The 23,082-nt window shown below is 37.6% G+C and overlaps 5 protein-coding genes across 5 annotated transcripts; 2 read left to right on the forward strand and 3 right to left on the reverse strand.

Annotated features, from left to right (window-relative positions):
* Positions 1-367: 367 nt before the first annotated feature.
* Positions 368-3,006, reverse strand: LOC137935165 (uncharacterized). Its single transcript, XM_068779849.1, has 2 exons — positions 2,756-3,006; positions 368-1,026 (listed from the first exon to the last, which is right to left on the reverse strand). The coding sequence occupies exons 1-2, from the start codon at positions 2,884-2,886 to the stop codon at positions 570-572; spliced, it is 588 nt and encodes a 195-aa protein (XP_068635950.1). The 5' UTR covers positions 2,887-3,006; the 3' UTR covers positions 368-569.
* A 2,568-nt stretch (positions 3,007-5,574) lies between these two features.
* On the forward strand, positions 5,575-6,768 carry LOC137967106 (uncharacterized). The gene is made up of 5 exons (XM_068813542.1): positions 5,575-5,829; positions 5,918-6,088; positions 6,206-6,281; positions 6,417-6,491; positions 6,602-6,768. The coding sequence occupies exons 1-5, from the start codon at positions 5,627-5,629 to the stop codon at positions 6,626-6,628; spliced, it is 552 nt and encodes a 183-aa protein (XP_068669643.1). The 5' UTR covers positions 5,575-5,626; the 3' UTR covers positions 6,629-6,768.
* Positions 6,769-8,197: 1,429 nt separating this feature from the next.
* On the forward strand, positions 8,198-9,337 carry LOC137934772 (uncharacterized). The gene is made up of 3 exons (XM_068779298.1): positions 8,198-8,502; positions 8,592-8,636; positions 8,730-9,337. The coding sequence occupies exons 1-3, from the start codon at positions 8,265-8,267 to the stop codon at positions 8,870-8,872; spliced, it is 426 nt and encodes a 141-aa protein (XP_068635399.1). The 5' UTR covers positions 8,198-8,264; the 3' UTR covers positions 8,873-9,337.
* Positions 9,338-11,609: 2,272 nt separating this feature from the next.
* On the reverse strand, positions 11,610-15,789 carry LOC137934059 (binding partner of ACD11 1-like). Its single transcript, XM_068778260.1, has 5 exons — positions 15,496-15,789; positions 13,437-13,540; positions 13,246-13,321; positions 12,501-12,584; positions 11,610-12,408 (listed from the first exon to the last, which is right to left on the reverse strand). The coding sequence occupies exons 1-5, from the start codon at positions 15,499-15,501 to the stop codon at positions 11,833-11,835; spliced, it is 846 nt and encodes a 281-aa protein (XP_068634361.1). The 5' UTR covers positions 15,502-15,789; the 3' UTR covers positions 11,610-11,832.
* Positions 15,790-16,249: 460 nt separating this feature from the next.
* LOC137934058 (GPN-loop GTPase QQT2-like) lies at positions 16,250-21,896 on the reverse strand. Its single transcript, XM_068778259.1, has 7 exons — positions 21,809-21,896; positions 19,934-20,189; positions 19,709-19,850; positions 18,891-19,117; positions 18,516-18,806; positions 16,838-17,043; positions 16,250-16,754 (listed from the first exon to the last, which is right to left on the reverse strand). Exons 2-7 carry the CDS (start codon positions 20,021-20,023, stop codon positions 16,463-16,465), a joined length of 1,248 nt encoding a protein of 415 aa, XP_068634360.1. The 5' UTR covers positions 20,024-20,189; positions 21,809-21,896; the 3' UTR covers positions 16,250-16,462.
* Between the last annotated feature and the right edge of the window lie 1,186 nt (positions 21,897-23,082).

The following is a 23,082-nucleotide window of genomic DNA, read 5'->3' on the forward strand; positions in this document are numbered from 1 at the left end:
TCAACTAGAAAAGGCTGAGTATGGGATTTGCATGATCAGTCCTGCTCAAAGAAGACATTTTCTCGACTCAAACCATAAGATGGTTAATGCTGATATTATTGTGAAACATGTAGGATAAACCAAAATAAGTTAATAATCAATCAAAAAATTTAGATTTTGGGATGCATAAATCGACAATATAGATATCCATAATCGATAATTTGATATAGATGTACAAAATCGATAATTTTTAAGATAACCATTAATCATAATCAAATGGCTGAGATAACCATTAATCATAATCAAACGGCTAAAATAACCGTTTCACACCAAATGACTTTTTGTATTGGATCAGCCCTTGGATAAATAGTCTCTAATTTTCCATATAAATAAGCTTTATTCACCTTCTTATGTAATTTTTCATATAAATAAGCTTTATTCACCTTCTTATGTAATTTTTCATAAAAAGGTATCTCTAACAAAATCGTTACACAGTTCTGCCCATCTCATTGTAACCATTCAACAACCTCCCACAGCATCAAGATTTACAAATTGAGAGCAACAAAACATAAAGTGGAAAGATGTAACCATCAGTTCATCATCCACTGCATTATGTCCTTCCGGTAAACACCGTCAAAACGACCCCTCGTGAAGTACAAGTTTGGGGATGCAGATACAGACCACATTTGTCTGGATTGGATGTCCAAACCTGCCGGTCTTCTTGGCCTCAGCATCATCCCTAAAGTGGGAAAAGATTTTGGACGAACATATTTTGATGGAGAAAAGAAGTGCCCATCAGCCTGCTTCTCCAAGAGTTTGGAGACCATGCGAGTCCCCTTTTTATGAAAGTTTGCAACATACTTTGCCTTCTCATTGCCATTGGCAGGTGGCCTCTTCCCAGGATTCCCACCACTTATGTTCGCAGATGGTTTCATGCGATCTAGCCACCGAAGAATCCAGTTTCCAAGATTCCGACCAACTTCAAGGTCTCTTTCTTGTACACTGCGGTGGACTTTCAATGCAACATCAAAGGCACTACGAACACGTCTGCAAGAGTTCAAATATTATAGTTTACCCATCCAAAATAAATCTGTTTTAGAAAAGCAAATAACTAAGATGGATCAATTGCAGAGTAAAGAAACAAGCACCGAGTAGAATTAGGTGAATGGTTGGCACATAAGGACAATATTAAATTATAGTGAATATATCTACCAGAGGGAAAACAGTTAGAATCAGACGACATGCAACATAAACACTAACCTCAAGTTCCACCTTGGGAAATTTACTCAAAAGGTTCCACTAATTGGTGGTACCTATCTAAGCTCGGTGACCAATACAGTAAACATCATAACTCTTTCGTGGTTGCACTGCGTGGGCTTCACCTAGATGGATAATTCTCCTCTATTCTTGGCTAATTTTTCCCACTTTCATGCCATAATATTTTTCTGCCTCCTATATTTCACTTTCAGTCCCTTGACATCCTCAATATCATTCAAATTGAACACTACTGCTCTTCACAGAACAAGCTAAAAGCTCAACTACTTGCAGAGAAAGTATTTAAACCAAACTAAGCAGTTCCTCATATCAAGGCAATATGCATCAGGAGATAAACAAATAGACTTACAAATTTAGGAAGCTGATACCAGCCATTCTAAAAAGATAAACCTTGAAACCCAACATAAATGTATTAAATAGGAAAACACACTAAAAAAATGCCATATACAATTCAAGCCCAAAAATACTAAATTCTTCTGCTACATTGGAGTACCCTAACCAAGGGAATCAGGTATGGATTTAGTCTATGTAATCAAATATATTTAGTAGCAGCGAGACTTGTGTTTCCAAGTGCAAATGCTTGCCAAAACCTTAGGATAACCACCTTGATACTCGGATGATGAATCTCTTATTACTGAAGGTGCTGAAAGCTATATTTACTAACGCCAGTTTTTTTAATCATTGAAGAATTTAAAGTGAGCATTCTCTATGTGTCTAAAATTGCTTCAGTCCAGGTAATACAGAGACACATGTCCTCGTATAGGAGACAGAAATCGCCTGTTCCAACTTTAAATGGACTTCTATGTTAAACCATTGTCAACTACTGCATGGAGTCACAATTGCTTCTCTAGTTACATGATATACATGAACACCTGAAAACTCAAGGCCAATCCATCAAAAGCCAGCAACTAACACCCAACACCCCAGCCTCCCCCTCCCCCCCTCTTCTCCACCGAAACTCTGGGATACTGACTTGAGCTGCACAAAATGCCTCCATATGCTCAAATAAAAACTAAACAAAAGCTGACACGAGAAACCAAACGCTAATCTGAATGAACCAAAAAGCTGAAAGAGAGGCTAATCAAACACCAACACACTCATTTATAAGAATTACCAGCAAGAAGTCCAAAAAGGGTAAATGTGATCTCCACAACCAATACGCATTAGCTCTAGCGATGCCACTGAAATAACGGTTTCAGTCCTTGTCATGCGTTTAAGATTGCATATCGACCATCAAGGCCCAGACAACTACCGCATATATTAAAGAAATAAATTCACAGATTTCAGCATTGAAAATACGATTCCCCTTTCACAAGATCAATTTCATGAACACACCATGATCAACCACATATCCTTCCGTTTCATTCTTCATACGCTAGCAGTTAAATACAGAAACCGTAACGAAAACATAGATGTTTCTGCCCTTTCGTTCGAGCAAAAAGATGAATCTAGAGCACGCTAATGAAAAACAAACAAAAAAATGAAAGAGAGCAAGTGTTACCTGCGAACGAATTGACGAGCCCTTGGGTATTTGGGACTGATGACACGGCGCTGGATTTTGAGAGCGAGTCTGTACGTCCGCTTCAAACCTAAAAAATAAGCAGTCCCAAGAGTAATCTCCCAAAGTACCATCTCCCCCTTCTTCTGGTAACCAATCTACTCTCACTTCCGTCACCGTCGCCGCGATATCGTCGCCGCATCCAACCCTTGTCTCCTCTAGCTCAACCTCCAGAGTTACCAATTCACGATCCCTTTTGGCTTTAACGACGCCTGAAGGCAAGCACCGAGGTTCATGGCGGATTTATAGTGGGCCCATTGGGGTCCCGGATTTTGTGGGTCCGGTTACATCGGATGCAGTTACGTTCCTTTTGTGGAACCGTCTGGAGACTATGGACGCTTAAGCCGCCGGTTCGCCAGGATGAGAGAAAATGCGGACTTGCGGGTCGGTGCATCAGTCCACGCGTGCCTCGCCCTAAAGTTTGACCAACGGTGGAGTGAGGACCAAGAAATCTTGGGGTTGCCGGACCGGATCTTAAAGAGTAAAATTTTATGGATTAAATGCGTAAGAATTAGGATTATATCAATTAAAATTGCATAGCACTCAGGGGTAAAAACTTATAATTTATATTAGAGTGGGATTTTTAAATAATTTAAAACTTTAAATATCTATGGATTAGTGGCCCCTATGAATTCACCAGATATCTCGAGAAGAGTGATTTGGAAGGGTTGGGTTGAGGGCGGGTTTTTAAAAGAATTTAATTCCTCCACAAAACCAATTTGAATATCGTCCTCATAAAAACTTGTAATGGTCTAATATCGTCCTTGTTAAATTGGATCGAAGGATCTATCCCAAAATGACTAGCCATTTAGAAAACTTTTTTTCCCAGCTAATAAATACAAGATTTTTATACTCACTAATGTATGTGGAACTATCATTTTAACACTCCTCCTCACCTGTAGGCACGTGGATAATTTAGGTAGAGGCTCCTCACGTAGAAGCACATGAATAATTTTGGGTGGATGCCCACATATGAGAACATTGCTTTGATACCATGTTAAATTGGATTGAAGGATCTATCCCAAATGACTAGTCACTTAGGGAACCTTTTTTCCAGCTAATAAATACAAAATCTTTATACTCACTAATGTATGTGAGACTATCATTTTAAGACTCCCCCTCACGTGTAGGCACGTGGATAATTTTGGTTGAAGCCCTTTATGTGGTGGCATATGTATCAAATTTGGATGGTTTGTGGGCATGAGAAGAGGCAAAATATAAACATCCAAAAACTCGTAAATGAGAGTAAATGGGGATAATATGAAATAATTGTTCATAAGGTGTTTTACCTTACAAGACTGGGATAGGTGTCCAATTTATGAGATAAGCAGTTGTTAAAATGACATCCCCCCAAAATCGTTTGGGAAGATGGGCACAAAAAAGTAAGGTTTGGGCCATATTTAGAAGGTGTCGATGTTTGCGTTCAGCTACCCCGTTTTGTTGCGGGGTGTGAACACAACTGGTTTGGTGGATAATGCTTTTGGACAAGTAGTAAGTGGCAAGAGTGAATTCAGGGTCATTATTACTACGCACAACTTTCACCTTGGGAGCAAATTGGATTTCTACTATACTAATAAAATTAGTTAGGTGAGTTTGAGTTTCAGATTTGTGACGTATCAAATAAATCCATGTCCATCAAGTAAAGTCATCAACTATAGTAAGGAAATATCGGGTCCCAGAAATCAATGCAATATGGTAACCCCCCCAGATATCAACATGTAATTTTTCAAAAGATGAATTGCTAGAAATTGTACTAAAATGAAATGACAATCTAGTTTGTTTAGCCAAGGGGCAAACCAGACAATTGTTTGAACTACAAGAATTTTGATTAAAAAACGAAAATGAGACAGATACTTGATGTGATGGATACCCGAGACGTTGATGCCAAATACCATATGAAGAATGTACGGAATAACATGATGATGGTTTTGGACGATCAAGGTAGTAGAGACCCTGCTTACCCCCTGTTGATTCCTAAGGCCAATATTTATACCCAAGAGAACTAATGGGACTGAGATAAGAGAGTAACTACTTTTAGGAGAGAGGAGAGAAGAAACCAAAGGAAATAAAGAAGAGGAAAAGAAAGAAAAGTGTACGAACGAATTTGAGCCAAGAGGAAGAAACTTGAATGTTCTATCCCATGCCTTGAGGTTATATTTATAATCATGTGAAGGTGTTACAATGACTATAATGCCCTTAAGGCTACATGTTTAAAAAATAAAATAATCTAAGAAAACATACACCAACTTGTATAATTACATCTCTATGTCATCTTTATAAATTTTTTTCTTATTTACTAGTTATGCCACCCCTACACATCCTAGGTGTTTGTTAACACCCCACCCCCGTGGCTCCATGGTAGCTCATTTAATCTTTTCAACATAATTTGATTAAATATAAATTTTAAAAATTAAATCTCACCTTACTTTGAGAGCAATACTTAAAATTTAAGTAGAAATAGAGAGAGGAGAGGAGGCACAGCCTTTGCATGTGCTCTGCGTATCAGTTTACTTTTGTATTATCAGAATCTTTGACTCAATTTGTTTAGAACGTTGACTGGCAGAATCAACCGACTCGTAGTCTTGCAGGGAAAGTGGAATCGAACTGATTATTTCCTAATCCGGTACGACAGTACTTGTCGACGCAGTTCTGATCCTTTGGACCAGGTTTCATCCTCCATTATTAAATCCTCGCAAACATCCTTCCCTTTCCTTGATTTCCTCTCTTCTCTGAGACTCTGTTTCTTTCCGTTCTGTTTTCGTTCCTTAATCCGACATTTTCTGGTCGAGATTTTGTTATCTTGACGGAATTTCGATGACCAAAACGATGGGGAAAGCGGTTCAGCTGTATCCGAAGTCTCCGTCCTTCGCAACGTCGTCTCTCTGCGATGCTGCTGTCCTAGAGGCATCTAAGAATACGAAGAGCCCCCTGGAGAGTAGTTTCAGAGGCAGGGAAGTAAAGAAGCTGACGACCCAGAAGAGGAAAGCATACTTTCTTTGCTGCAGTTCCAAGAAAAGGTAAGAGAGACGGAGAGCCAAGCTCAGAATCCAGATAAACCTTCACAATGTAAAGATTTCTGATGTCTTTTAGCTGAATTTGTTGCAGAAGGGAGGCAGCCGCGGGAGTGAACAGAACCCATCGGGGAAATCACATTCTCCGTCGGGCGCTACTGTTGGAGGCGCGGAAGAGGTTTCTGGCTCACCGGCTGAAGCAAATGGCGGCCACACTCGACACTGTGAGCAGCGAGCTGCGACCCGTCATGGAAGAAACTAAGGGGTAAAAATTAAAACCATCTCATAATCGGTGGTTTTGGATATAAAAAAGTCTTGGATTCTTTTAAGCTGCTATTCCAGTCTTCTGGTTTTCACAACAAATTGATGAAATGTTGAACAGGGTATTGGATCAGCTGCTTTCGATTGAACACAAAAATGACGTGGATGACACCAGAATCATTAACGGGTCTTTGGTGGTATAATTTTTCCAGGATCCCGTCGTTCTTTCAATGATCACAAGCTTGATTAGACGAACTAACCTGAGCAGTGAGCAGGGAATTGTGTGTTGGCTGTGAAATTTCAATCAAGTTGCTTTATCTTTTCGAAAACAGGAAAAATTCAAGAGCTTACTGGAGAGATGCGCCATGAAAGAAGACGAAATCTTGAACACGACAAAAGCTATTCAGGTAAGAACACTTTTCATTGCTTTTTTAATCTGTAATATTCGATCTTCTGATGGGATGTTTTCGGTCGGAAATTTGGTTTTTTGACATATTTTTTGTTGGTGGTTATAAAGGAAAAGATGCAAGAAATTTTGTCGTGATTGGGAAGAAGCTGAGACTATGAGCAGGACAGGATTATCACTTGATGAAATTATTTGGTTCTTGTTGTTTATCAGTTCTTCTGAACCTGTATCAGATGAAAATCTCTTCAATTATTCCATTTCTTTACTTTTCCAAAAGAAGTTGCAGAATTGAAAATTTGATTCAGCACGGTGAATTCTTATAATAAAGCTCTTAATCTATAGGCCTCTGTTTCTATCCTGGTTGCCTCAGCATCTCTGCTTCTTTGCGAACGAATCAAATTGGACCAATAGCACCACGTCAATAAAAAAATTATCGCAATATAAAAATGCTGAAAATTTTCGCTTTAACAAGCTGAGTTCCAGATTAGCTGAGTTTCCTTTCATGGCAGCTGGTCAATTAATTGAATATGGTCTTGGGTTCCAAATGTTAAGTATCTAACTAATATTATCCAAAAGATCGGCATGTTAGGAGTGAAAGTCATATATATTTAACCCCAGGACCATAACAGCTTCCTGCCTATTGTAAAATTTATATTTTTTTATTGTTAAAAATTATTTCACTTGATATAAATGAATGTTATAATAAATTGTTATATTTTGTATAATTTTATACTTTATTGTTCTCCGTTCTCCCATCATAAACCTAACCTAAAACTCAATTTTCGCAAAAATCCATCATAGTCAAAGACAATACGATTTATCTATTCTTCAACAATTTCTAATATCTAGTGGACCTCCTAGTAAGATTTGTAATAGATACTAAATTGAACCCCATATTTGCATTGATTAAAGTGAGAGAAATCAATCTTATCTATTAGTAATTAAAATTGTGACTATAGCACTGATTTTATAAATAGATCTTACTCGATAAGGATGAAGGCATGTGCAGAGGATTAATCGATCTTTCCTGATACCATATTAGAAGTTGAACTAAATTACATTTTTACATTAATTAAAAGTGGTATTTATATAATTTAGAAAAAAAAATGATTGATAGAAATCTTATCAACTAAACCAAAGGAATGATAAAAATTCAAGCTTGGATGCCAAGAGACTCAAAGTGGTAACGCCTGGTCCAACCACCGTCCCATCATTCTCCTCTCTCATTCAACTTTTGTCTCTTCCCCAAGAAAACTCCCAAATGCAACAACTATTTATTATATTAAATTACCCTCCCCAGTAACCGATCTTACTTCGCACTCTTCAAATAGATCGCGTTAGTCTATCGAGTTAACTCAGTTGCAGGTTGAGTCACAAGGGGAAATTCTCCCAACTCCGGATCCGAGTCCGGATTACGAGTAACGACTCAATCAGAACAATTAAAAATATTATCTGTCCCCTTCAAATATCCACCCAAGTCTATCCAGGATCAAACTCTACACGCGCGAGTTTGGGTTTCTTCCGGACCCACCCTTCCACCAGAGACATGATCAGGACCGTTGATTCGTCCCGCTTTCGACGAGAGCAATCAACGTAGTCGATGAGGCCAATCATTTTTTCTCAAAAAGCAAACGTAGACGCGTGTGACACCCGCGACCGATAAGAAACGGGTCTATTTGTTCACAGGCGCGACAGCCAGGCTGGACGAGAAACCTTTTATAGAGAGCTCTGAAGTGCCTCTCTCGGTTTCTCTGTTTCGATTCTTCTCCCAGGGATGCAGAGGCAGTCGCTCGGATCCCCGGCATCGAAGCTCCACGTCCATGGTGTGGAGGAGGACCTGGATAGTGACGATAAGCGTAGAGAGTTAGAAGAGAGAGACGGAGACAAGAATGTGGAGAAGGCTCACCGATCCGCTCACCGGAGGGTCGATTCCATGATACATTTAATTCCTCTCATCGTCTTGGCTTGTTTCCTCATTCTTGTCTTGGTTTCTCACTCTCCAACGGATGAAGGTAAGAATTTTTCTTTCCTTCTTCTTCTGTTTCTTTTTTCCTTGCTCCTTTTCTCATCGATTTCATATGCTTTTTTTTTGTTTTGTCAGAGCTATTCAAACTTGGAGGTTTGAAGCGGTTGTCTGCGCCGAAAGGTACAATGCGGGAGAGAAACTCAGAAACACGGTTTTGTTCCTTGGAAAATCTTTTTTAGTTTTTTTTTTTCTGCTGATTTTGTGCTTCTGCAGTTGATTCCGTTTTCGAGAGGTTGTTGAATATCAAGAAAGGCAATGTTCTAGCTGTTGTAAGCCATCGAAGCTTGCAGGAGGTTGAAAAGAGAGTTCGAAAATCTCAGCCGCGTTATTTACCAAGAAAATTGGGCAATTTTTAGTCGCCGGATCGGAATTCCGTCTATCCTACGCAGGCGACGGCTTCACGTGCGATCTCTTCTCGCAGCGGAAACAGTGACTTCGACGATAGGCACGTGACAGGAGACAACGAGGCCGCTGCTGCGGTTTCTCTGCCGCGGAATAGCGCTTTTGTCGTAAATACGAGTTCAGATTTTCCTCATTTCTGCTTATTTCTTTTTTAATTTTCGAGAGTGATGAGCGAGCGGTGACCGAGGTCCGCTCCGTCATGGTACTTCTTCTGCTTCTTCTTCCACTCTCCTCTGCTTGTAGTTAGTAGTTACTGCTGATCTGTGCCAGCTGTATGTGTCAGCGCTACTGTACCCGGGCCTGATTAAGATGGCAGCTGGCGCCCAATACCACTGCTCTCTGCGCTCCGATTGCTTTTATTGTTAATCTTCGTAATCTGTAGCTGTTCCCTTTTGTTGTGTGCAGATCCAGTTAAAGGAGATGTGATCTAGTGCTATAGATGGATTAACGTTGGGTGAAAATTCAATCATTTTAATAAATAATGTAATAAACCAGTGCTATAGATCTCTTGAGTTATAGATCCAGTTAAAGGATATGTGGTCTAGTGCTATAGATCTTGAGCCATATTGAGCTTCTTTGCTGCCCCTTCCAGCACACTCCAGTTTCAGAAATTTGAGAAAACGAAGCTTAACAGATAAGAAAGCTTTTCTGTTTTCTAGATAAAGCTTGATCATTCCTCCTTCAAAGTCCAATACAGATTTCGAAGATTAGACAATGATGGGGCGAGCAATTAGTTCCAAGTATTGTACTACCTGATTTTGATGAATTCTTTTGGGCTCCACCAGTCTGACGATCAATATTTAAATATGTTCGAATTCATGAAGAACTGAGGAACGTGGCTACATGAGCTAATCAGAGTGACAGGTGTATGCGAAATGTTCTTGTCTGGTAACTGCAATTTAAGTACGTGGCAATGCTTATCTCATTAAATGTCAATATTCTAACTGGTTATTGTCGTGGTAAAACAAAAGGGGTTGTTTTCAATCTCGTGCCTTGTTTATTTTAAAATGCAGTGTCGGCAGGCTAATTTTCTACTACTGTTTGTGAAGAATCTTCTCTTGTGACGGATTGTTGTTATTTAAGGAGGCTGGTGGAGCACTGGCGTCCTACGGTGGAGCCAAAACTAGCCAGTCCTGAGTATCTTCTCTCTCAGCCTTGAACGCTTCTCTTTGTTTTCTTTCTTATTTAAACCTGTGTTTCCTCTCGGTGGTAAGAAATAATTTTTCTGTCAAAGTAGTAGCAAGGTGGGGCAGAAAAGCCAATTAGCAAAGTGATCGGCCACTTCATCGACGGAAGCTTTTCTGTTTGTGGCTTTCTGTGTTATACTATATAATGTTTTAGCTTGTGGATTGTCTTGTCATCTGCCATGATTACTAGAGTACTGTTGCAATTCGCTTGAATAATTAATATATGATTAATATATAATTGACATTTATAAATATAAAAAATATAGATATTTGTACAAAGTTAACACATGGTGCTAAATAAAGTTAATCGGAACCGTCCATTGAATTCAAATTACCTTAAGACCTAAGGTTAGCATTTCAGATCGCCTTAATTGAGCTTTTGATTGTCCAATAGAGAGCTTTTTCATATACTACATTTAGATCCATCTATTTAGCCCCTTTCTCAATATGATCAAGCAAGGCAAAATGTTACTGATCTCGATCATCATCCAATCGATGAAAAAAGCTCAAAAAGCATTTGAAAGATTTTTTGCTATCTTTTTATTTACCACCGTCTTGCTACAATTTCCGGCGATAAATTACCCTTTCTAGCTGTTTCTTCCATATTTTAAACTTGGGTGCGTCTAAGTTATAGGTAAAACTCAAATGAGTAAACTCAAATTCCCCTGAGTTTTGTAGTTTGTTTTTACAAAAAAAAAAAAAAAAAAAAAAAACTTATTTGACCGAGTTGACTTAGCCGAGTCCCAAGTCTAAATCGGCAAATTTCCCAACTACGATTTCACAATAATAATCCGTTTTAACATCAAGATGTTTTCTGGGTAACACCGTAGTATGAAGACATTATACCAAGGTCTCAAAAGTGGAACCACTTTCAGAGTGCGAACAATTAATCTGGCAAACTAGTGCCCTGTCATGAGGATTTCAACTGAGGATTTCCGAGGTGGGATCTCAGACATGGGAAAGGAGAAAATCATATCTTATATCGGAAGAACATAAAGTATGTGAAACGTAATGGGGAAGTATGAGTGAGGGAAACCGAAATGGGGAGGAAGAAGAAAAAGTTAGGGTTTTTGTTACAATATGGGACCCACCAAAAGGACCTCAGTTAAGAGGAGTCCCCACATGAGTTAGAATATATTGGAAGATTTGAGGACCAGGTGAGACCTACAAAATATACCACAAGTTGGTATCTTTCTTGATTTATATGATTGATTTATCTTCCTTATATTAATATATTATAAGGAAAAATAAGAATCTTAATTGATTAAGGAGTTTTCCCGATTATGTATTATAAGGGAAAATAGGAATCCTATTTGTGATGTCATGGGCACATAAGTTTTGAATAGTGTAGCCAACTATGATCTCCCCCATCAAGACTCGTCGCAAAAGGCGTTAAAGGAAACCAAAAAGAAATAAAAATTAAAAGAAACCTCGTTGCTAAGATTTCCTAATGTTTAGGCAGCACCATGAGTTCAAAAAGCACTGCCTTCATCATAAAATAGAATAACTTGCACTAGCACGAAAATACCCTCTCAAATGAGGGGGACTTAGAAGCAAGGGAGGATAAAATAAAAATTATATGTCAGAATCTGCAATCTTATCTACCAACAAGGACGGGCCGGTTCAACATTTTTTTGCCAAAGAATGTGTAAATCTAGTTTATGAAATCCACAAACCTACATCTTTTATTTTTTCACCATAACTAGTTATTTACAGATGATATAGAGTCAAAGAAACAAGCCCTGGGTAGGTTGAGGTTTGGATGAATGCTCACCTGATTCATCAGCAGCTTTAGGAGAGTCAGAAAGATGAACCTGAGCATACTCTTCCACCATGCCTTTCTTTTGCTGTTCCTCAGCCGTGACGACCTTCTCTTTTGTCTTGGACCCTACATCACCGGCAGCCTTGGCAACCCTATTGAAGGCACCGGTCACCCATGATGCCCCCTGGAAGACATAACGGTTTTTCATGATCGCAGACCCTGCACTACTAACTTTCTGTTCTGCAGCTGCAAAGGCAGATTTAGTCTTCTCAGAGACTTGGAACTTCTGATCCATTTCCTTGACTTTGTCGTTAACAACTGAAGTTCCAATACTTATCTTCTCAGTGAGACCAATTTTCTTATCCAGTGAGGAAACCTTAGCGGTCGCAGTAGATGTAAGTTGATGCTTCTCATCAAAAGTTTTTGCTTTGTTCACAGCATCTTTCCCCAAGATGAAGCCTTTTGCAAGCATGCTGGTGACAACATCTTCCGCCTTCTGGACAGCTGATTCGGCACCACCAGGTTGATTTTGCCCACCTGGCTGAGAAGATTGAAAAGTATGATAAAATGGTGAGGTTTGAAACTTGGCAAAAGAAAAGTTTAAGAAAGAAAGACTATGTAGTTGATATTTACAGCAGCCGGAGCTGAAGCTGTGACTGGCAGCTGATAATCTGGAGCTGGCGTTATGCTAACAGATAAATCAACTATTGTTGCTCCCTGCGTCCACAATAGCTTGACTAAGGCCTGATATAAATAAAAAGGCCAAAAGCAAATTGCCAAACGAGAGCAGAATAAAACAAACACATATACACCGATCTGCCCCTGGACTCACACAAATCAGTGCTTGACAAAAAGGAAAAATATCATCAGCTACATAACAATAAAGTGTCAAGATGTGGGTACAAAATACATTAGGAAGTCCACAGTTGTTGGAACAATTTAAAAGATGGTGAAAAGTATGGTCAACCTGTAAAACACAGACTAAAGCAAAGACATAAAAAAAAAAAAAAAAAAACTTTTACTCCAGGGTTTTTCCCAGGTGCATGCAGATCATCACTGAGACATTTGTGAAGCTCACAATTGCAGCATCTTGAAACCATAATAGAATGGTGGCAAACACATCCATGCAATGGACTCGACTAAAGGCAGCATTCACATGTATTTCACTTAAAAGTCATTTCCCAAATATAGTAGATTAAATAGTCAACATTTCATAAAGAATAACTACATTAATAAAATGATAAAAATATAGTAAGACAATAACGGGTTTCAAGAATATTTTTTATACTTTACAACACAAAAGAACATGAGTGATACAAAATTGTGCAATTATAATCAATTAAGAAATTAAGGGAACAGCATGGAGAAGTGGGCTGACCGATAGAAGGAATGCAGTGTCTGCTCCCTGTGGATCCTTGAAAGTAACATATGCAATCTGAGATCGTTCAGTGTCACTGCCACAAACAAATGACAGAACTGCTATTGGTAAAAACGAAATTTAAAAAAGAAAGAAAGAAAGAAGTTAGAAGTTACAGATGAGCCGTTCTGCTTGCATCCATTTGGACTAACCTTCGCATCTCAACATGTTCAATATCACCTGAAAAGGAAAAGAATTCCTTGATGTCCATCTCTGATGCTCCTAAGGAGACATTGCTGACTTTAACTGTTCTTACCTATAAAGACATAAAAGAAAAAAAAAAAGTAGCAGGAGTCAAGAAGAAAAAACTATTTGAGTTGAGAAAGTAAAGAAATCTTCCTTTTTGAGATGACAAAGGAAAGTCGCATGAAACAAAAAATTAAACAAAACTAGATATTTCACTGAAAAATGGAAGTCATACTTCTATTGACTGAAAATCTTTGATCTTGTTTAAGGGTATGAAAAATATTTATGCCCACTTTCTAATTCAGGAAAAAAGATTTGATACAAATCCAGTCTAGAAGAATTCGTGATCACAAAATTGAAGGTAAATAAGCAGACAAACAAGATGTTGCACGAACCCATAACTCTGAACCACCACAAGATTATTAACCAAGATGACATGCCGGGTCTTGTATTATATAGTACTTGAAAAACATATCCACTAAAATTTACATACTATTGATTGTGATGTGATACCAGTTGACCAATGGTTGACCTCATTACACATCAACCAAGCTGCCTGATTCTTGACTTGTTCTGTTTTTATAATATTGCTGATGCACTAACAGAAGTGACCATTGATCCATAAAGAGAAGAATAGTAATATTTCATTTGACAAATTTGCACAAAATAGGTCTCAACATCCTCACAGATCCACTTTCTCATGGTCGTCCCCATCATCATCATCATTGCCATCATCCTACTTATCATCAGAACTTATCCAAATTATGTCGGTTTCAGCCACAAGAATCTTTTCCATCTTTCTAACACATCATATGCTAAGTTCACAGTTTAGTTTACATTTCTCAAATCATCTTCGCAATTCCCACCCTTATTATTTTGGACTTCCTTATACTTCTCATTGGTACACTAAATGGTCTACCTTGAACATGTCCAACTTTTTTTCTTCTTTAAAGAAAAAACAAAAGAGAATTTCACATCAAAATAATCTCAATCTGATGATAGTGCCATCTTTCCAAGATCATTTATGTGTACCATATGAAGTCGATGCATTTGCTAAAGTAATTGTTGCCTGTATGAATGAATTCAGTAAATACAGTTGGGTCGCCAATTAAGAAGCATCATGTCCCAGCCCACACCACTCCCTTCACAAGGAATAGGTTCTCCACTCTATACATGAATTTGTTACACTTAAAATTGTGCACGTCATGAGACATATAAATATACAGGGAAAAACATTGGTCATGCACATAAAAAAGTTAAGGAACTGGTCTTGAGTCTTATATACAAGTGCAATGCTTCATAACGTAAGGAGATCATGCTGCAGAAGCTCACCGATTTTTGGTCATCATTTAAAGAAAGCTGTCTATTTCAATGAAATATGTCATCAGAAGCTACTCCAAGCTACATAAGGAGTTCCTATCACTAAGTTTACAGCAGGATAAATTTCCAGCTATACTACCTTTATGAGGATCAATATGCAAACTAAATCTGCCTAAAAACATTTCAAACGCCTTTTAGCATACACACAAGCTAAGATAAAATCAGTAAACTAGAAAAAGAAACACTTCTGAGGATAAACACTGACGTGTTTCCAGATTTTCAGTAGTTGGAATCCACTTACAAGGACAGTTTCACCATACTACGGTTAAAAACAACAAGAGCAATAAAAACAAATACAATACCAGATCCACTATTCACGCTTCTAAATTAATTACTAGATCGCTTTAATTTGTACTAGAAATTGTCAATAAAATTTGCTGTATAATTTTCTAAGCACATCCAATATTCACAAAAATGAGCACTTCTCCAATTTCTAGACCTAAATCCATCTCAAGTCTCTCATAATCCAGCTCGACGTCAGGTAAAATTTACATAAAAAAAAGACACACAAGGACATAAACATCAAACCAATATAAATAGAGAAAACATGCATTTCCAGCACTGTTCATTCAACAAACAGAATAAAATCCGCATCACTTCGCACTAAGAGATCCGGAGATCTGAAAGGAGAAAACAGTTACTAACCGACATCTGTGACAGAGGTCCAACAACAGATCGAAGATCAAATGGAAACGAGTCGCTGTCAACGGAGAGTCAGACGCGAGCCAAATGATAAAAAAAAAAAAAAAACCCTAATAAAGGAGAAGTCTGCCACGAGATGGGACGACGCTTCTTCCACGAACTGGAAAAAAATTTGCGAGGGGGGCGGTGTTTTTTGTCAGCGCGAAGAGATGACAGTGGCGGGACCCACGAGACACGTCTCTAATTACCTTTTTTAATTCTGATACCTGATTCTTCGGCTGGTATTCGAGAATCATGAAACCGTCACGCACGCCACAAGTAACGATTTAGTTAGTTTTTTTTTTGGGGGGGTAGTTAGCTTTCTGTTTCTTAGGGTGGAGGAGCGGAACGCTTGAGGTGCGCGACAGACACGTTGGACAGTTAATCGAACGGCTAAGGTTCGGTAGAGGGGTTCATTGGCGGCGATCTGCACTTGGTACCGTTGATTTGGGGGTTACACGTGGTCAAGACTTGCGGCGTGGATATGCACGGTAATTAGTAATTTTACTAACAGAAACAGTTCAATAGTTGAGAAATATCGAGACATTCGTTGCCAAGACGTCCATAGCTCGCGAACCGGGTAGAATTTCCCTCCCTCCATCGCCAAAAAGGCTTACAAGTGACCCATCTTGTTACCATCTTGGGTTGGGTTCATTATCATTTTTTTTCCATAAAAACGGGGTACGGGCAATTTTGTGCAAATATTAATATTTTGTCATTAAGGAACAAAAATCAAAGAATCATAATACTAATAAAAGTCCATCAATACATTGTAAAATTTTCATAAAAATATGTGGGTTCGCTAAGATCACAAGAGAACTTCTGTTCGATGACTCCATACAATGGACTCCATGGGTTGTTGTTGCTTTTTTTTTTTTTTACATAACTGGTTCCTATTAATGTAAGACGAGATGTATCAGTTGCAGTTCCTTCAGAAGGAGAATCTAGCAACCTCTTCATCACTTTCATCATCATCATCTTCGTCGTCGTCGTTCAGATACTCTTCTGAGAACAGTTTACCATCTTCATCTTCTTCTTCCTCTTCTTCATCTTCCTCATCCAACATGTTTTTGCCGGTTGATTCTTTGTTCTTTAACCCTGTACTCAAAACCACTGTTTCGCCTCTGGCTTTCCCCATGCCCTTCTTCAACTTCTCCATTTGAGCCTGTTGCCGCTCCTCCTCCAACCGTTGCTTTTCTGCCCGTCTTTTGTCAAGATCAGTCCTGGAAACACAAAGCTGGGTTTGAATGAAGTAGATGAGAGTAATTGTGCAGGAAAATTTTTAGTATATATCGGGGGTTAGTACTTGTAGGTGTCCATGTAGTCGTTAGCACTGGCTTCTATAGCATTAAAGAAGGCATCCATTCCACTGCCGGACACTGCAGATACACCCACTGAACGGAGGTTCTTGTAGAATTCGTCAAGGACCAGAGAAAGGCTTCTTGTTAGTGTTGAGGTGTACGAGTTGTCCGACTCCAATGCTGCCTGAAATGCCTCAAAATCTTCCATCCACTGTCATCAACATGTCATATAGCATAAGAGTCAACAGAACAGAGAAATAATAATATTTCCTATAATTGTCAGACGTTAAACATTACTTTAAAGTATCAGCTTTTTCTTCTTTTTGGTACTCAAGATCTTCTTCCACACTTTTTTTTTATAAAGATGTAATCCATTAAAAATAAAAAATTACAAAGAGATAGGGAGCAGATCCATAACAACAAGATGTTGAAGAGATACTCCCTGTTTGGCAAGCACATCTGCTGCCGAATTTACAGATCTCGGAGTGTGAGACCAAATACAAGAAAATAGTGAGGTAATCTCTAAAATCTCCTGGAAAATTTCCCAATGCCTCCATGGCGGAAATGAAGTGCCACGGCCCCAAGATCTTCTTCCACACTCTCCCCAAGATCTTCTTCCACACTCTCTACAGGGATAGCTACCTCGTGGAAAAAATTTTGAACACGTAACAACTCTCCTCTCACAATTTCAGCTAACAACACACTTGGCAGATTTGAATTTCTTCCTTCATAAGGAAACCTCACACACAGACCACAAAACATGAAAAGATTCACTCAGGTAAGCCTAGAGGCATGGAGAGATCAGGAGATAGCCAAAGAAGTTAGGCTTCAAATGCATAATAAACGAATAAATACATCACTATCATCTTAATTATAGTCTACTAACACTATTTAGAATCAGCCAAATGATTCTCCTCCATTAACTCTGACCTTGACTCATATTTATCAGTAAGAGGAAACCTCAGACAAAGCATGGAAAGACTCACTCAGGATAAGCCTCGGAGCATGGAGACAACAGGTGATACCAAAGAAGTTAGGTTTTAAATGCATAATAAACAAATAAATATATAACTATAATCAAATAAATACAAAACTCTCATCTTAATTACAGACTATTCACATTATTCAGAGTGGGCCAAACAAATCCTCCTCCATTAACTCTGGCTTGGACTATTTTTTTATTAGTAAGTTATCCTTCCCTAGTTTTTATTTTGGAAAGAAATCTCTTCAAATCTTTCCCGATTATTTTCGTGACAGCATATAGAAATAAAAGCTAAAATCAGGTGATAAATCATGAAAGTTCGATATATACACCGTCATACATATACATGATGCAGACAGAAGGCTGATCATCGAACGAGGTGGTCAACTAAAGAGGACTTAGGATCACCTTAAAATTAAATTTTCATTTATAATGCTTTTCACCTCATAGGCTCTTTAAACAAAACCTGGAATGGATGTAATACATAATTGCAATCATTATATGTACCAACTTCCTTATCATGAACCTAGCTTACGAGGTTCTTTTAGCACCGGCCACTTAACACATAAAAACCATCTACACATATTCTATGATTTGCAACCCACAATTGGTCAACTAGAAGTCAAATAGCCCGCATACTTTCTTTAAAACAATATATAAAAAGCAAAGAAAAATAAAGCACATTGTATAGGTGAAAATACCTCCAAAGCAAACTCATGCTGAGCCACATCTGTCTTGTTAAACACCAAAACCAAAGGCAGTCGTGTTTTGTAGAGTATACTACATGCATAAAGCATATTACTCATGAAAGTTACTGGACTTGCAGAGCGGGGAGTGTCAACAACATAAGCAACAACAGTAGGGAAAGTAGAAGCAAATGCTTCTGTTATTATTGCTCCAGAAGCTGACCATGTGAATATTTCAATTTGACCAGGAGTATCCACTAGAACATAGTCCAGTTGATCTGCCCGCTTTTCAATAAGTGATACAACCTGAAAACCAAAAATGTATCAGTTCATTTTTTTGGGTTACAATTGCAACAGAATAGAAGACATGAGGGAAAAACAGAAAGATACATGATCAAACTTCGTAGCAAATAGATTTAATGATGTAAGAATTCCCCCATTTGGACCAAGATTGTATTCCTTCATCACATCCTTGTACTTAATAGTGTCCCTTATATCGATATTTGCACCAAAAGGAAGGGTCATAACAGCTGGATCCAGATTAAGAACATATCCCCGAATATTTGCAGCTTGTGTGTGGTAAACCAAGCGCTGAAGAAATGTTGTTTTTCCACTTCCTGCAAAATCATCACAGTGAACTATATCCTCTGATGCAAAACATTCAGCAAGAGTTATTAATATATATGTAGTAAGATTTCATGACAAATAGAAATTCTGCCGCAGACCAGCTTATCCACTTGAGAAACCAGATCCAACCAGTGGCAGTCCATTCTCAAATGTACCAGGAGTACAATAAATTTGAATAGACATGCAATCATCCTGCCTATTTCTTTAGAAGGCCTCTGATAGATAGGCCATGGTCCAAACAGCTGTTAGATACACAAGGGAATTCAACCAAAATCCTTTATATCTTGAACTATTATGTAATCAGAGTGGTTAGCATGTTTCCATAGTCACTATTAGAACATATGACCTAAATTCTATTTTTACAATGAAGCTTTTCAGTGTGATTTGGTAGCAGCAGCATTTAACATCCCTATGGGTAGATTTAGTGACGAAGGTGCTGGCAGCAAGAGAGAGGCACACAGTAGAGGTGGTCATCTAGTGTGAAAGAGACAGGGGGGGAAACACGGAATAAAGGTGATAGATTTGGTAGTGGCAATTTTCTTTTCTCTCCCAGAAAGGAACTGTACTTCCAGGGTACTCACCTGCCATGCCCACTACAAGTATAATTACTGGTTTTCTTCTGAAGCTGAAAGATGAGGTTGCTTGTGCACTGGATTCTGAGGAATCTCCTACACTGAGCTTTCCCATTGACTTTGAGAGCTCCTCGTTCTTGCTATCACTTGCCTACAAATCAAACAAGTAAATGTGATTAACATGAGGTTAAACAGGAAAAGAAACAAAATGGTTAACTTAGCAGAAGCTTATACCACACTGGCCTGGGGCTGCTCTAAATCCATCTGTGATACACTGGCACTGCCTTGTGGGTTAGAAGTATGAAGGTTTAAGTCCATGTCCATGGTTCAATTCTAAACTACCATTTTAAGCTCACTGGATATATGAAATGGTTTGCAAGTAATAAGTAAAACAGAGTTACGCAATAAAACAGATTCTACGCAGCTGTCAGGCAGATGGCTCCACCACCTTTCACAAGTTACGACCTGAATCTGCTTGTGTATATCAATCCTGAAACCAAATTTTCTACAAAGATAAGTATCATGACAAATTCATCCAAAAGATAGAATACTTGCAACAGCACAAAGAACCATTCTCTTACATCACCAAAACTGATATTACATGTTAATGACAGTCAGCTCTAGATACAGAAAGTTACTAATATTTAACCTTTGTTTCAAAGAAATGATCTAGAAGGATCACATGAGCGGTGGTTTTAATTGAAAAAATCAAGATAATGAGAATAAAGCTAAATGAAGCCAAGTTATCCTCAGGCTCCTTGCCTTACCTAAGCTGTATCAATCATAGGGAGACATTAAGCATGATGTAACTCATGAAATAAACACTTAAGGGTTAAAGGTGGAGATTCAAGAGAAGGCAAGGTTCTCGAAGAAATTGTTACGCAACCTATATTAAAGTGCGCAATGTTGACCATGAGGAAGCATCTTTTGTCAAAGAGTAAGTACGGTAGAAAAACAGAAAACTAAAAACGAAGATATTAGAAAATATTTTCAAGAGTCACTCCAATAGAAGGGAGAATAACAAAAATAATAATTAAGATGGTCTGAGCATGTTTAATCTGGACATAAGAATGCAAGATCCCATTAACTGTCTTAACCAGAGGAACATACTGATTGACTGTCGATGACACTAGATATAGGATTATATAAAAATTTAGCTGCTAAATGCATGTCACCTAATGGAAAGTACAATGAAGGATATGTTATTCACGAGCATATTTTTGTTCAGTGGTTCTTTTTTCTCTGTATCGATATTTCAATTATTCTTTACCAATGGCACTGACAACCGGCAGTTTAAAAACTTGTGCCATCATCTTTCATGTGAAAGAGCACCAGATGTTTAAAAATTTTGGGCATAGCAAGTTCCTCAACCGGCATATTACCATCAAGTGAAAGAGAGAGAGAGAATTGAGATGTGACCAAGATAAAGAAGGTAGTTTTCAAACTCCAAGTAGAATTTATCATTAGAAAATCACAGTTTCTTAAATTTTAGCAGAAGCAGGTCGATTTTGGGATCCTTAAAACCTATAACAGTTTGATTTTCCACTTGGGGAGCATAGTCAATAATAGCTCCTCATCATCCCGCTAGGAGGATTTCAAAAAACTAATTTCGCTTTTTAGGAACCTTTGCTGCATTGAATGGAACTTCCACAAAACTTTTCAACCAAGCAAAAACTACTGCAAAAAAGAGAGCATACATTCGCCAAATAAAAGCAACATATCCTTAACTCTGATTAATGATGCGACGTGACAGTGGGCAGGGAAAAGTCATATATTTCATCTCCCATTTATTCTTTCTCTGATAAATCCATTTTCCATATCCAAAAAATAACTACAAAAACAAAAGAAAGCTACAAGAAAATTTTAAGCTACCTATAGCCCATCCTCAGTCCGCGTGAACATAAAATCTTAACGAAAAATAACTCCACCATTTTTGCAGACTAGAAGGGGAAGGGACGGTCGTCTCCCTCTCTGCTAGACGAAAACGGGGAGGCGAGGGAGCAAGCGGGGGGCTTCCCCCTGTCCTCCCCCTGTCCTTCTCCATTTTAGAATAAAAAGAAATAACAGAAAGAACGAAAGAAAAGAGAGACATGAGAGGAATAAGGTTACCTGAAAGAGGCGAACGATGAGAAGAAGCTGCCGAAAGAGAAAGGTAGTGACTTGTTGTCTTCCTTCGCTGTCTGAAGTTTAGTTTAGACTGTCGCATAGAGGACTCGACGACGGTCGCAAAACCTATATAGACGGAGGGTTTAACACTTGTATGGAAATTTCGGTGTAAAGTATAAAGAGATTATTTATTAATAAAATATTTGATCGACATTTAGAAAAATATATTAATATTAGTTAATTAATTAAATATATTAAATATAATGATTAAATAAATACTTACTTTTATACTATTCAAATTGTAATCAAATTGTAATCAAATTGTAATTTTGTAATGTCTAAATATGAAATAGTTATAGAAAAATGATATTGTATTATATAAAGTTAGTCTATTAGTAATATCAAACAAATATTAATTTATTAAGTTAATATATAAAAAGTAAAATATTTATACAAATGCTTACTTTTTAATATAAAAAAACTTAATGCAATTATTATATTAAAAGTATTTAAATTCTCACTCTTAAACTATTTATTATCCAATGTACTACATAAACAATGTAATAATAAAAATAAAAATAACACAAATATAACTCAATCCCCTATTTAATACAAAAAAAACCTACAATTGTACATACAAAATACAACAAAAAAATATTTAATGTCATTAAAACATAACAGCCAATAATTTTGCCACATCTGAATTGCTAATGCATCTCGAAAATACGATGCTCTTGCAGATTGTACTACAGACTCCCTCTTAGTAGTTTTTTTGAGTGTCCACATCATCCTCAAAATCATCACAACTTTCATTGTGTTCATATTCATTTGTATTATTATCTTCTCAATGTTCTCCACCAAAATCATCACTTGAATCATGTTCTTCATCTTCACATAAATCTATGTAATCCTCTATGCGTATATAATTATGCAATATACAGTAACAATCACAATTTTTACCTGGACATCAAAATCAAAAGGAGGAGCATATTTTAATATCTTAAAACAAGTTTTTAAAGCACCAAATGTACGTTTGATAGTATTCCGTAAAGATGAGTGTCTTTGGTTAAATAATTATCTTTCATCTATAGGAGTATTATCTCCAAATTCTTGCAAGTGATAACGAGTCCCTCGATAGGGAGCCAAAACCCTTGGAAGATTTGCATATCTAGCATCTACCAAATAATATTTGCCTACAATAAAAAAAAAAATATATATATATATATATATATATCATAAAATAATAATAATAATAATAAATTAAAATAGACTACAGA

This window comes from Aristolochia californica, unplaced genomic scaffold, assembly GCF_029961685.1.
Source record: "Aristolochia californica isolate CCGP_79_NKW_82.1479 unplaced genomic scaffold, dmAriCali1.0.hap1 SCAF_6, whole genome shotgun sequence".
Taxonomy (NCBI): domain Eukaryota; kingdom Viridiplantae; phylum Streptophyta; class Magnoliopsida; order Piperales; family Aristolochiaceae; genus Aristolochia; species Aristolochia californica.

Coding starts and splice junctions, on each gene's coding strand:
- LOC137935165 (XM_068779849.1), bottom strand. CDS start 2,886: ATGGTACTTTGGGAGATTACTCTTGGGACTGCTTATTTTTTAGGTTTG. Junction 1,027..2,755: donor GCTCGTCAATTCGTTCGCAG/GTAACACTTGCT, acceptor GAACTCTTGCAG/ACGTGTTCGTAGTGCCTTTG.
- LOC137967106 (XM_068813542.1), top strand. CDS start 5,627: ATGACCAAAACGATGGGGAAAGCGGTTCAGCTGTATCCGAAGTCTCCG. Junction 5,830..5,917: donor TGCTGCAGTTCCAAGAAAAG/GTAAGAGAGACG, acceptor AATTTGTTGCAG/AAGGGAGGCAGCCGCGGGAG. Junction 6,089..6,205: donor GTCATGGAAGAAACTAAGGG/GTAAAAATTAAA, acceptor AATGTTGAACAG/GGTATTGGATCAGCTGCTTT.
- LOC137934772 (XM_068779298.1), top strand. CDS start 8,265: ATGCAGAGGCAGTCGCTCGGATCCCCGGCATCGAAGCTCCACGTCCAT. Junction 8,503..8,591: donor TCACTCTCCAACGGATGAAG/GTAAGAATTTTT, acceptor TTGTTTTGTCAG/AGCTATTCAAACTTGGAGGT. Junction 8,637..8,729: donor GCGGTTGTCTGCGCCGAAAG/GTACAATGCGGG, acceptor GTGCTTCTGCAG/TTGATTCCGTTTTCGAGAGG.
- LOC137934059 (XM_068778260.1), bottom strand. Junction 13,322..13,436: donor GAACATGTTGAGATGCGAAG/GTTAGTCCAAAT, acceptor TGTTTGTGGCAG/TGACACTGAACGATCTCAGA. Junction 12,585..13,245: donor ACACTGCATTCCTTCTATCG/GTCAGCCCACTT, acceptor TTGTGGACGCAG/GGAGCAACAATAGTTGATTT.
- LOC137934058 (XM_068778259.1), bottom strand. CDS start 20,023: ATGGACATGGACTTAAACCTTCATACTTCTAACCCACAAGGCAGTGCC. Junction 19,118..19,708: donor ACTTGTAGTGGGCATGGCAG/GTGAGTACCCTG, acceptor ATGATTTTGCAG/GAAGTGGAAAAACAACATTT. Junction 18,807..18,890: donor TTGCTACGAAGTTTGATCAT/GTATCTTTCTGT, acceptor TTTGGTTTTCAG/GTTGTATCACTTATTGAAAA.